This window comes from Phyllostomus discolor, chromosome 1, assembly GCF_004126475.2.
Source record: "Phyllostomus discolor isolate MPI-MPIP mPhyDis1 chromosome 1, mPhyDis1.pri.v3, whole genome shotgun sequence".
Classification (NCBI taxonomy): domain Eukaryota; kingdom Metazoa; phylum Chordata; class Mammalia; order Chiroptera; family Phyllostomidae; genus Phyllostomus; species Phyllostomus discolor.
Genome location: NC_040903.2, coordinates 192,822,605 through 192,836,027, shown reverse-complemented (window position 1 = coordinate 192,836,027; position 13,423 = coordinate 192,822,605). Strand labels below are relative to the sequence as shown.

At 45.9% G+C, this 13,423-nt stretch overlaps 1 protein-coding gene across 2 annotated transcripts in view; it reads right to left on the bottom strand.

Moving 5' to 3' along the window:
* Nucleotides 1-5,762: 5,762 nt before the first annotated feature.
* The window catches only part of SLC39A9 (solute carrier family 39 member 9), a 42,276-nt gene continuing 34,615 nt past the window's right edge, over nucleotides 5,763-13,423 (bottom strand). For both annotated transcript variants that reach the window (XM_028505538.2, XM_028505541.2), the window contains exons 6-7: nucleotides 11,823-11,957; nucleotides 5,763-9,750 (exon numbers count right to left, since the gene is read on the bottom strand). In XM_028505538.2, the coding sequence (XP_028361339.1) occupies nucleotides 9,520-9,750; nucleotides 11,823-11,957 (366 nt within the window). In that variant the 3' untranslated portion in view covers nucleotides 5,763-9,519. The remainder of the gene's footprint in view (nucleotides 9,751-11,822; nucleotides 11,958-13,423) is intronic.

The window sequence follows — 13,423 nt, the reverse complement described above, 5'->3', positions numbered from 1 at the left end:
TCTGAACTCTTGTCCCTATAGAAAATCACAGGCCAAGCCTTAACACAGGGCCCAGGGTCTGGGTTCATCAGTAGGAGGAGACAGGACTAGGAAGATGAGGAGAGCCCATTTCACATGGTTTTGGCCAATTTTCGACATGTCCTAATGCTTGGAAAAATCTCCCATTCTGGGAGTCCTACCTTTCCGAGATGGAAGCCGGAAAGGTAGGACTTGTGTTGGAAGCCTATGGTGTGGAGTTTACTGGCCAGGGGCACCAGGACAGGACTCTACACGCAAAGTTGCAGGTGACAAATGTGGGGAAAAGCCATGCCCAGGCATCGGTTTTCTCAGGGGAAGGTGGTACTAAGGGCATCTGACTTGCTTTGGAAGTCAGCTGTGGCTGCAAGGTTGTGTTCCCAATGCAGCAAGCAGCACTTACACTGTAGATGGGCTCCTGGCCACATGCAAATGGCAGCAGCTTCCTCATCGAGTTGCTTCTGCCTCACAGTCTTGGGTGGCATTCCTGGAAGCTGCACCTCTGCTGAGGCATGGTTCTGTAGCCCTGCCAATATCCTTTTAATAAAATAATTCCCTTTCTGCTTATTCAGGTCAGTACCAGCTAGGACTCGGGATGAGCTCGTGAGCCATAGGTAGGAGACAGGCAGGATACTTGGAAAAATCCCTCTTAAGGAAGTTCTTCCCAAGCAGAAGGGCTGGGTGGACCCCAGATGGCTCCTGGGAAAGATTCAGTGTCTTCAGTGGAAGAAATAGAGCACGGGTTTCTTCGTGGCGAAGAAACCTTGCCCATCCCCTCTGCCTGTGTCTGGAGATGTCGGAACAGACCTTAACTAATGGCGGGTACAGCAGGTGGAAACACTCCCCTGAAGCGGAAGTTTGAGGGACCACTAGATGGTTAAGTGGCTTCTGCTTTGCTCAAGTAGCCAGACCAGATCATGCCAAGGCAGCCTTGGGAGAAGCTGTTCCTGCTTTGTGTTCTCTGTCCCTGCCGGTGGGAGTGCCACATGCCTGGCAGATATTTCTGCAAGAAGACCAAACAGGCTGGGTGCTGATCCAGTGTTATCAGGAACTAAGTGAAGGGTCAGGGCTGGAAACTCAGGGTCCTGAGAGCCCTTCGCGCTCAGACGCAGAGCTGATGTTCAAACATACTATTTATATCTTACCCATTTCATTTAATCTTTGAAACAGCCCCAATGAGGTATGCATTACTTTTAGTTTTCCAGATGAGAAAAAATGAAGTTCAGAAGGGTTGTCTACCGAAGGTCACTCAGCCAGCTATTTCCTGGAACACGACAGGAACTCAAATGCCGGTCGGCTGAGGGAAGCGGCAGGACGCGGTTACTTGGTCTGGCCTGGCTCCGAAGCCCAGGCCCATCCCACTGCCGCACAGCGCCATGCGCAGGGCCGTCTGGGAAAATGCCGGACCCCTCTTTCAGCCTTTCCCTTTTTCTCTAGGGCTTTTTCTCAACTGCCAACTCATCTAAGGCTCCAAGTTCCTGCAGAACTGCAGACGCAACTCTGTTTGCACTATGAAGGTCTCTCAGCTGTGTTTAGGGATAGACTCCTAATAACAAACACACATTTTCTTCCTATCATTTCCCCCTCGGCTTTATTCAGATACGGTGGAAATAAAAATTGTATATATTTAGGTTGTACAACATAATTTTTAAGGTGTAAAATGTGATGATTCAACATACATGTACACTGGGAAATGCTTACCACGATGAAGCTTGTTAACACACCCATCGCCTCATGTACTTACTGCTTTGGATCTACTCTCAGCAAATTTCAAGCACATGATACGGTATTAGCTGTACATTAGGTCTCCAAAACTTATTCTGCTGAAAGTTTGTGCTTTTCAACCAACATCTTCACATTTTCCCCACCCCCTGGTAACCACCATTCTACTCTCTGGGTCTGTGAGTGACTTTTAGGTTCCATGTGTAAGTGAGATCATACTGAACTTGCCTTTCTGTGTCTGGCTTGTTTCACTTAGCTATGTGGCTCTGTCCCTTCCAGACTGAGCTCCGTGAGGACAGAGTCCAGGGTATGTACATGTAGTAGGTGCTCAACAAATGCTTACAAATAGTTTTCACTTGGCGCCCGTTTGGGTGCTGCAGTTTCTTGTTCTGTTTTGCCTACCAGATGGAGACTGCCCTCTCGGGCCCTCCACTTTCCCTCATCTATAAAACAGAATCTGTGAGAATTCGTGTGAAAGCAATCTTTAATGGCCAACTTGCCACCTGCTTTTCATGTTAAGACGGGTTTATGTCCAGACTCTGCCATTAACTGTGTGAATTGAGGACAACCACTGGACTCTGAGCCTTCCAACTTCCCTCACGCGGTCTTCTTCCACTTTGCAAATGCGTCCGCCGTCTATCCACAGCAGGATCCCCGAGGAATCGTCACTCCCCACCATCACTCCTGTGATCTCTGAGAGGCCCAGAGATGATCACGTGAGCTTCCTGTTTAAAAGCCATGGCTGGGACTCCATTCCTTGGACTGCAGCCCCCAACTCCCAACATTCAACGGTCACACCCTCCACAGTCTGGTCCTGAGCTACTGCCTGGGCTCTTCCCCTGTGGCTCCCCAGCCCCTGCTCCAACCGCCCTGGATCTAATGCTCCGAGCAGCCACCATGTTCCAATGACTCCTGTTCTGCGGAGCCTTTTCTGCTGCCACTTCCTCCTCCCCTTTCTGAGGATTAAAACATCTTTTTATTGAATTGTGTTCCACTTTGGCTGCATTTCCTAAGGCCAGGCATAGGTCTTAGGCTCTGTTATCTGTTGCAGAGCTTGACTGCCTAAGAAGGAGAGGGGATGGGGTAGATGAACCTGGGAGGGAGAGGAGGCAGGGTCAAGGGCATCACAAGCAGGTTGGAAGCCAGCAAGCCAAAGGACTAAGGGGGTGGACATCAAAGGAGAGCACATCCCCTTTAATAAAGGAGACCAGAGGGTACAGGAGTGTGGGGGATGGAGAACCAGACAACAGAAGGAAGACTGGGCGCCCCTCCCAGGCCAGGTCTGGTCCTCTGTGTACAACTGTAACACAGATGTGCGCAGGTGGAATGAAGGGAGCCCTTGGGCCCCGACCAGAAGCAAGGGAGACAAGCGGGATAAGGGAGGGGAAAAAGTCGCCAAGCTCCCCTCGAGGTGCCAGAGGAGCCACTGGAGTGCACGGATCTGGAAACTGAACTGGCACGTCCATGAGTCATCCACGTGGTGACAGGAACTGAGAGGCCAGCCAAGACCACCTGGCAAGGGGATCCAGTTGCAGCTGAGGCAGGAATTACGAAGACTCTTTGCTAGGCCTGATTACCTGTATAATTTTAAATCTGGAAACTCAGACATCACCCAGGGAACTGACGTGTCTTGCACACCTCGTCTTGCTGCCCCCCGCCCCCTTCACCAGTGGCACTTCTATGCAGAGTCCACGTCCTGTGCGGAAGTGCTACCAGGGCTTGGCCCACGTAGGTCCTCCTGCTCAGAGAACCTTCCCTACCTCCTTTACTAGCTCATGCTGCCCAGTTCAGCTCTGGTCTCCCCGCCCTCAGGATGTCCTCCCAGGAGTCCCCACTCTGGGTTCCTCGCCCCCCCCCCCCCCCCCCCCCCCCCGTTCTCTGAGCGGCCTGTGCTTCCTTGTCTCCTTATGTGTTACCCACTGGCAACTACGTTTTCTTGTTTGAACTCCTCACTGAACCACAAGCTCTTTAAGGACTGGCACTAACCTCACTCCCTTTGTACACTCAGCACCTGGGAGTGCCTGGTCCACAGGACGGGCTCAGAGAACTGAACAAAGAGGTGGATAACAACAAATGGAGGAGAGGTGGGGCTCCGCTTGCTGCCCCGGTGTGCCCCCCGGAGAACACAGGATCTGTGCACTCCTGTGCCTCACAGCCTTTGAGCATCTGGTGACAGCTGTCAAATTCTGCCCCCAAGGGCCTTCCAGACACCGGCCAGTTCCTTCCAGGTCTCCTCCAGTGTCCCGGCTTTCCATCCCTTCTCACCGGGCTCCCTCCTCTGGTGACTCTTGAATTCTGTTGGGATCCCTCTATAAATGAGGCAACCAGAGTGGGACACGTGCTTTCGCTCACAGTCCTAGCCAATATTTTTAAAACTGAGCAGTGGCTGTCACTGCAACAGAAACCAGTAGCTGAGCCAGAAATGGAATCCAGATTTTCTACATCAGCCAAACAGTACCTTACTAAGGTTAGGTACTGAACCCTGGTAACCTGAACCCCGTTAATTTCCCACCTGCACACCTAGTCCCAGGTCTTTTCTGATTACCAACCTCCTTGCTAGTACTCAAGCAGCACTCACCCCTGTGTAAGACAAAGGTGGAGCTACCCTACCCTAAGGCCAGCAGCTGGTTCTGCCAGGAGCCAGGGCAGTAGCTGGTGCAGGTGGGGGCATAGACTGGAAAAAAGTGCCCCCTCAGGGCAGACCAATTCACTTAACATATATTTATTGAGAACTAGCTTCCCAAAGCTCATTTTATCGAGAAAGAGGGACAAAGTAAAGACATATTATAAAGCAGATTAAAAGGCCATCAGTGCTATAGAAAATGAAATAGAACAGGGTGAGGAGCACTGGGTGGGGGTGGGGCAGATTACAATTTAAATAGGGCAGTGTGTGTGTTGGGGGGGGGGGTGCCTAATGGAAGAGGACTTTGGATCTAGACCTAAAATAAAGGAGGGGAGGGAGCTGGGGGACGGGCGTTCTAAACATAGGGACAATTCTAAACATAGGGATAATTCTAAACATAGGGACAATTCTAAACATAGGGACAAGACGACCAAGGTTGCTTATTTCCTACATTAAAAACCACACTGCCGGACACAGATCTAGCTTAGAAGAATTGGAACAAAACTAAACAAAATAAGGATTGCTGGCTATTGGGCTAAACCTATGCACCTTCTATACATTTTGATCTCAGGGAAGCAGGATGACAGGGCTGTTACTGAACAACACTGGCTCCCTGACATTTCAAAGGTCACTGCTCGAGGCAAAGAAGGATGTCGACGCTCCAACCAAAGGCCTCTGACAGAGACGCAGGAATCAGAAGAACATGTCCTTTTTGCCTATTCATGAGGAGAAGTTTCCAGAAAACATATAACTCTGGGCACAATCTTTGTAACTTACTGTAGCACATGAGATACATAAAGAAAGCCAGCACAAAGTGGACCAGTAACAAGAAATGGAATCTAATGACTAAGCATACAAACTGTATGTTTAAGTGATACATCACTGTATACAGTGCTTACCTGCATGTGAGTTTAAAAGTGAGCTCCAGTGCTAAAGTCCTCAGAGGAAGAAAACATTTATCAAATTTAAAAGTTACACTTTTACATGAATCTGTTTCCAGAGTCGATTGTCCACAGCCTCTGTGTACTCATATAGCAACTTTGCCCTCTGAAATGAACCCCCTGTGATGAGGATCTGTGGCCTACCTCTCCTTTCTGGGGATGGATAGCTACCTGCATAAACAGTATTTACTAACAATAATAGCAAAGCAAAAAAGAAAGAAAAAAAGAAAAACCTGCAATGAACAGGTATCTTTTGGAGCAGACAGTGAATGTAATGCTTAATACCTCCCCTGCTTCCCTTCCCTCCTTCTTTAAAGGACTCACACACAGCAGGTACATCTTTCCTGTGCCCTTCAAAGCTATTTATTACCTTTCCTGCTGTTCAAATGTGGGTCAAGTCTGGTCATCAAACAGAAAAAACAAACTGCCAAGAGGAAAATTAACGAGCTACTCACATAAAGTATGCACTAAAAATTTAATATCATAAATCAGAAAACAGCAAAAAAAACTTTTTTAACCATTCACAATTAAAGTGGAAAGAGACAAAATTATAAGGCAGCCATCCATGGAATGATTCATGTTTACAAAGGATCCAGAAAATGGGACATTTAAAATCACTGTTCAGGCTACTGAACCAGGGGAACTGCAGCGTTATCTCATGAGACTTCCGACTCGCTAGAAGATGCTATCAGAAAAAAGATCAAAGCCAATCTCTTTGTGTTAGGCTGAGCATATCTAGAGAATTCCTAATGGTTGTCTTGTCCTTTCCTATAGGTCACAGATTTCCCTCAGGTCTCCTGAGGTGAACCTAGATGTCCCAGGTTCAAAGAGGCCATGCCATTGGTTTTAACTGTATAGCATCTCCAACAGTGCTCCTTGGGTTATGAGAACCGTTCTGTATTGAGCAGAAATTTTCTAATGCAAGGGAAGCTCCCCTGTAGGACACCCACAGGGGGTTCTCATCTGGCATTGTAGCAGTTTTGGGTAAATCTGGTCATTATTCTTGGTCTCCCAAGGGGCCCCGGGCCCCATGGGCAAGAACACTCTTTGGGGGCTTGTGCTGTTGACATACAGTTCCCGGGTTCAGTAACTAGCTACCATGTGCTTAAGGGGCTGAATACACTCGTTGCTGGTGTGTCCTCCTAGTTTTAATCCTTGAAAACAAGAAAAACCAGGCAGGGAGGGACACTTAGTAGTAGGCCGGTAGAAAACACAATTACATTTTCTCCTTTCTACAAAGAACTGACCACTCAAAATGGCCAACTCTTTCTTTTTTTCTAAAGGTGATTCAAAACATAGGAACAGGGCTGACTCAGCTGATTTGAGTAGGGAAATGAAAAGGTGATTTAGGGTGGGGTAGGAAGAGAGAACGTGTAGCCTCTGTAGGTGGTACCATTTCTAACTCTACACTCCCGTGCAGAACTTTTGCCTTAAAGAAAGGAATCTGGCAATAGCGTGCACAGGAAAACCACCAGACCTGGAACATCACTGCACGGGGGAATCAGGGACTGGTTAGCAATTCGCTGGAGAACAAATGAGGAGAATGAATCAGTAGTGTTTTTCAACTTAATTTGCCATTAAAGAGGGTATGGGGAATCTGAAGAATGTCTATCCCACCAAGGAAAGGGAGTCAAATCGCAATTAAAATTAACTTTGGTCATGAAGAAGGAAGGAGTATGCTTTTCATCATCAATTGCATCTTTGGTAGCCAATAATTCCATCTGTAATCATGGCAGCCACTTAAGTACCGCAAATGTTTTCAAATGTATGAGAGCATTAAGGCATCCACATCTAAGGAGGCAGTTTTAAACAAGACAAAAACGGAACTGAAACGTGCCAATAAGTGACCATCGATGTGGCCTCTCCTGGGACACCGCCCACCATGAGCAAGTTCTTTCCCCAGGGAAGGGAGGCCTCGGCTGCGCGGCTCGGCCCCTGCTGCCTGAAGATGCATCTGAGCCCTATTAGGTTAGTATGGCTATTCTGTCTGCTGACCAGGAGAGAAAAGAGTAGCTCTTGAGCCAGCAGCTTTAAAATCTGGGAAAGCCCACAGCTTTGGAGAACTGATAAGCCTTGAAAGGTTTGCCTGTTAACGTGAGGTCCAGAGAAGAAGGCAAATTTAGAAGTTAGATGGTTCAATCCTTGCCAGAGTTCAAGGCCTTAACCAGCAAGATATTCTAGCCAAACTTTAAGCATGATGGCAAGGCACTGCTGAAAGAGGCTTTGGCCAGCAGAACAAATTTCTCATCATTGCACACAACAATATGGTAGAAAGTGCTACTGTCCAAACCAGACACTAAAATATGCTATTCATTTAACAAAGTAAAACACCCAGGGAGAATCAAGGCAACCATGTCATTCTGAAGGACCAGGTGAAACCCCATGACTCTCAGAAGTCAGTGTTGTTAACAGGAAAGTCACTCAGACTTGCCACATTGCGTTTTTCGTTGGTTTCAATATTGTATGCAGTGGTCGTCAGCCCCTACACAAAACCTACACCCACTTATGCTACTTTGGTCTACTGCCAGCAGAGGGCTCCCAAGTTCTAGTTCCACAGCGGCTGACCCAGTGATAACTCAGAAGGAATAAAGAAATCACAGGCATGCTGGCATATGCGTCATATAAAACATTTTACAAATTCCTAAATCCACTGCCCTGAAGAAAATAGTCTTGGTTCCCTCTTTATGTCATATGTTTTGAAATGGTACCAAAAATCAAAATAAATAATACAACATTATACACTTATCTGATAACATAAGGTTTACAGGGATATTGGCAAATATGGAAAAATCATCCTAGTTTGTTAAACACTTTAACTGTCTCGACTGTGTAAGTTACCAGAATATCAGTGACTGTGTCATCTCACCTCTGAGGGAGTGCTATTTTAAGGGCTTATCAAAGCCGCATTTGACACAAAGGTAACTTCCTTGAAGGGAGTAAAGAACAGAGACAATCTTATCTTCGTCACCATAGCTCCAGAAGTGGTTGTCCTGATGGGGATTCAACTCATATAAATATTAACATCGCCACAGCAGTAAGCAGCAAACTGGAGGGAGGAGGGAGTGGAGGGAAATGTGAGGAGAAAGGCATGGGAAAGACGACGAGACAAAAGACATGCTTTCAGTGAACAGGCGGACACTTGCCAGGTGGGACACATCTTGACTTTCTTCACTGCTGCAGGTGCTGAGGTGACACTGACCTGGCACCTCCCAAGAGACACCACGTATTTTGCCAGAGGGACTGCTGGTCAGCTAAGATAAATACTTAAAAAGAAAAAAAGGACAACATAGGTTTGGTAACCTCACTTTTACAAAGGCTTTTACAAAGATGTCAGTAAGTATCCAAATTCACTTAAAATTAAACACCACTTAATCTCCAAAGATACTTTGGGATCTGACTGTTCTTGAAGGAAAGCCTCGGCCTGAACCTGCTAGCACTTGGCCACTCAGGAGAATGTGCTGGAGGCAGGAGTTCTGCAAAGGAGAACTTGAAAAGCAACGCTACTAAACACTAGTCACCTCTTCAGCAGCCAGTCCGCCTCTGCTGCTCCATCTGGTGGAACGGCAGGCCGTCTTCAGGGAGGCACGAGCAGAAGGAGTTCGAGTCCTCCAGACATCCCTTTCCAGTTGATACCTCTCGAGTATAAAGTCAGCTTTCAAGGTGTCTTGCCATCATTTTCTTGACTCTCGCCCCAAATTCACTGCAGTTATCTTTAGCATCTAAGACAGCAGGCATTATGACCTTCTATCAAGGCATGTGGCACAGATGCTAAAGCACCAGTCTTACACGGCGAGAACCATGTTAAAAATCAATGGATAAAGTGGCAGAGCCGCTAAACTAAGAGATTTAGCTTAATTACAGAACACTGTACTGTCTTAATTACTATTTCATTGTGAGTACAAAAAGTTCTCCACTTTTCCTTAAAACTGAATTCCATCTTCCCTGAGAATAGGGTTAAGAGAAACATCAAAACTCAAAATGCCCAGGGCCCTTTAAAAGACAACACAATGGAATGTCTGTGCCCACTCGCAATGTGTTGTTTCTACTCTAAAAGCTTTCCGTTAACTCCAGATTTGAATCTCACCTCCCTCCGGATGCTAGGAATACAGGTGGAGATGGGCAAGGTGAGACGAGAGACTGAGAAAGTGAGTAGCTGTCGTGTGCTGGCTGTCCTCACTGGATGGCAAACGGCCACGGCTGCGGCTGGAACCTGAACGTTTAATGCTGGTGCCCTACTGACAGGATGAGTGGGATGAGGCAACCCAGGACCAGGGCTGCCACCTCCAGGCGGCTGAGGCCTCTCCCTCCAGTGGGGTCGGGTTTGTGACTGTGCCCCATTCCGCCCACCTCAGGGAGGACGTGTACTGTGGCAACATAAAGAAATGTCCCGGCAGAGAAAAGCATGGCCACTCCAGTGGCATTGACCTCTGAAAGGGCTTCTTTACTGCTCTGTGAATTCAGAAAGAAAAAGAGAAGAAAAATTAAGTCAAATATAATCCAGGGTCAGGAAGAAGTCCAAACCAAAAAACACTCAGTATTCACAACTAGTGCTAGGACACTGGGGACATCTTGAGATCGAAGCAACTGTATGTTATTTATGGGAAGCTTCCAAATAAGCGTTTAAGACTACTGGTGATGTCCACACTGCTTTTTCAGACACTCTTCAAGCCTGGTTGACAAGTTTGGTCTGTATTATTCATAAGATGGAATCAGCAGCGTTATTCATGCAGATACTAAATTTCATACATTCATGCATTAGGCTACTGATATTTAACAAATGCTGCCTATGCACCAGGCTGTAGGTCAGTTGCTTGAGATACAGAAGTAATCAAGATGTGTACCTGCCCTCAGAGCTTACACATGTCTCAGTAAGCTAACTTCAGCTTTTCTACTTAAAAAGTGGACCTAAGAACTAAGATATTAATTAAAATTTTAAGAAAAGATCATGCCATAAATTTACTCCATGCCTCCAGAATTATCCTACATTCCTGTAGAAAGTTCTAAAAACTTATACTGATGAATGAAGTGATAAGTAGGGTACTGTTTTTTTTTTTAAGCTTTTGTTTATTTATTTTTAGAGAGGGAAGGGAGGGAGAAAGAGAGAGAGAGAGAAACATCAATGTGCGGTTGCTGGGGGTCATGGCCTGCAACCCAGGCATGTACCCTGACTGGGAATCGAACCTGAGACACTTTGGTTCGCAGCCCGCACTCAATCCACTGAGCTACGCCAGCCAGGGCTTCTGTTTTTAAAGGAACAATATATTGATCGTTGACTGAAAAAAGATAAGGTGAACAGAAAGGGGTTTCATGGCACCTCATTTGTTAGAGATCCCAATAAACAAACCATTGGTAAACAGAACTTACCCATCCTTTAACTATCTCATTTCTCAGATGTTCCCTTTAATACAAGTTTTACTATATCAAATATGAACCAAACGGCACTCAGAGGAATGAATGACCTTCAGAAAGATTATGGGGAGAAGCAGTTCCCATGCACCAGCCTTGAGTCAGTTTGGCTCTATAATTTTCCTCCTATTGTCTGCCAGCTGACATTTAAATAAAATTGGGAGGGTTGCCACTAAGAACTACAGCCCTTGTGGACAGAATTATAAGGCATGGGAAGGTCCACCAGGGTCTGACCTGGCGAATGACTCATGTCACTTCAGGCATGAAGCTACATTCAGTCCAGGGATAAAGAAGTGGATACTTATTTATTTATTATTTAAGTATAGTTGGTGTACAAATTATATTAGTTTCGGGTGTATAGCGATTCAATATTTATATACCTTACAATGTGCCACCTCACCATGCGAACTTATCACACCAGTATTGACTTTATCGTTCCCCCCACTTTTTTCACCTATCCCCCTCCCTCCTTCCCCTCTGACAACTCTCAGTCTGAGCTCTGTTTCTGAGTCTGAATATTTAATATTCAGAGATACAAGAGGTGGGAGTAGAAGAATTTGAGTCTTAGCTGAATGCAGACATCTTTGCTCATCCCCTACTCTTCTCAAAGCTGCTGCATGCTCATCACTCATGCCTCATGTGTCTACCTAAACATTAAATGTGTATTGTGAGGTATGCATCTATCAAATAAAATTAGCAGGTCTGGTTAGGTTTAAGTTATATTATTTTAAAGATAATATATTTGTGCAAATATTTTTGGAACTGATGAGAAAAAAGTTTTTGAATTAAATAAATTAAGGAAATGCTCTAAATTTATGAAGAAGGGGTGGAAATGGGAGGGAGGTGGGGAGGGCTGGGTGGGTGGGGCAGGATGGGAGTAAAAGATAGAAAATTGTACTTGAACAATAATTAAAATAAAATTTTAAAAAATAAAAATAAATAAATAAATAAATTTATGAAGAGGATCAACTTGGAATTAAGACATTTACCTTGTAAAGGTTTTTACTCCTGTTTGAGGGGATAATTAAAAATTCAACACAAGAGACCATAAGTTCTGGCAGATCACAAAAGAACTAGGCTTTTGTCTAGATCAAGTAAGAATGAGTCAGACTTACCTTACTTAGTCCTAAAAAAGTCACCATGGACATAACTGGTGCTGCCAGTGCAAAGACCAGTAAGTGCTTTCTGATTCGATTCCGCTCTAGGCCGGCATGCATTAAGAACGAAACCAGACCGAAAGCAGCTGGTGCCTGGAAAAGAAAAATTATCCCTCATTAGTCCAGAAGTGTGAATTGCTTCTACATTAAGAAGTACCTGCCATTTGACTCAATTTTCATACCAAAAATTACAAGCATAATACCAAGACTAACCCTGCCTTTTAGGAATTGATGTTCTATGATAAGAAAATACTGTATTTGTGGGTGTGTTTGTGTGCATATATGTGTATGTCTCCTGGATAGTAGGAAAAGAGAGTCAAAAAAAGTATAAGAAAAAAATTTATAAACAAAAAGTACTACAAAATATAGAACTCTATATTAGAGAATTTAATAGTTTGTATATGACCATAAAAAATAAAAACCTTTCACTCTGGCCAGGTGGCTCAGTTGGTTGAAGCATTTTCCCATACACCAAAAGATTATAGGTTAGATTCCTGGTCAGGGTACATTCCTAGGATGTCAGTTTGATCCCCAATTGGGGTGTATATAAGAGGCAACCAACTGATGTTTCTCTCTCTCTCAAATCAATAAACAAGACTCTGGTCAAGATGGTGGCATAGGCAGACATGGCTCATCTCTTCGCACAACCACATCAAAATTACAACCATCACTCAGAACCATCAGAAATCAAGTTGAAGTCTGACAACCATGGAATTAAAGAAACCACATCCATCCAGACTGTTAGGAGGGGTGCAAATGTGGAACGGGCTAGTCCTCACCTACAAATGGTGGATAAAAATTCGGGAGGGATAAATAGGGAATGAAAAGTCCCAGACCCACACCAGGCCCCCCAGCCCAGCATTCCAGTGCCAGGAAGATAAGTCCCTACAACTTCTGGCTGCAAAACCAGTGGGGATTGAGTCGGTGGAAGAAACTGCTGGAGCACCAAGCAGTTCCTCTTAACCCACACACGGACTCACCTACTCAGACTCACTCCCTCTGAGCTCCAGCACTGGGATAGCAGCTCAAAAGGCACCAGTGGCATATAGGGAGACACTGAAGTATCTGGCATCAAGGTGAGTCAAGTCCATTGTCCCTTTTCTAAGCCCTCCCCCCACAGAGCATGCAGGCTGGTGCCAAATCTGAGACTCCATCAACTTGGCTAACATTGACCCACCTTAGAGATCCCTAGAGACTGTCCCACCCAACTTATGGGCCCACCCAAGCTGCTTTTCCATACAAATGACTGGTCTTGGCTCCTGCTTCACAACTTCCTAAATCCTATCCAATAAGCAACAGCTGGCCTCAGTGAACCCCAGGCCCCACACTAGCACCAGCCAGCCTAGACTCCCAGCTGGGCTTTGCCTAGGAATCTCCAAGCCCAGCACAAGTAGCAGCCATCTCAGATTGCCTAACAGCTCAGGCAGGGTGCCCCACGCAAAACACATGTGGGAGCTGACCTTGGCCTGCACCACCCAGGGAGCCCGAGGGCCAGCACACCCAAAGGACAGCTACAGACCACGTCTAAGCACCACCACCCTGCCCCTGAACAGCTGATC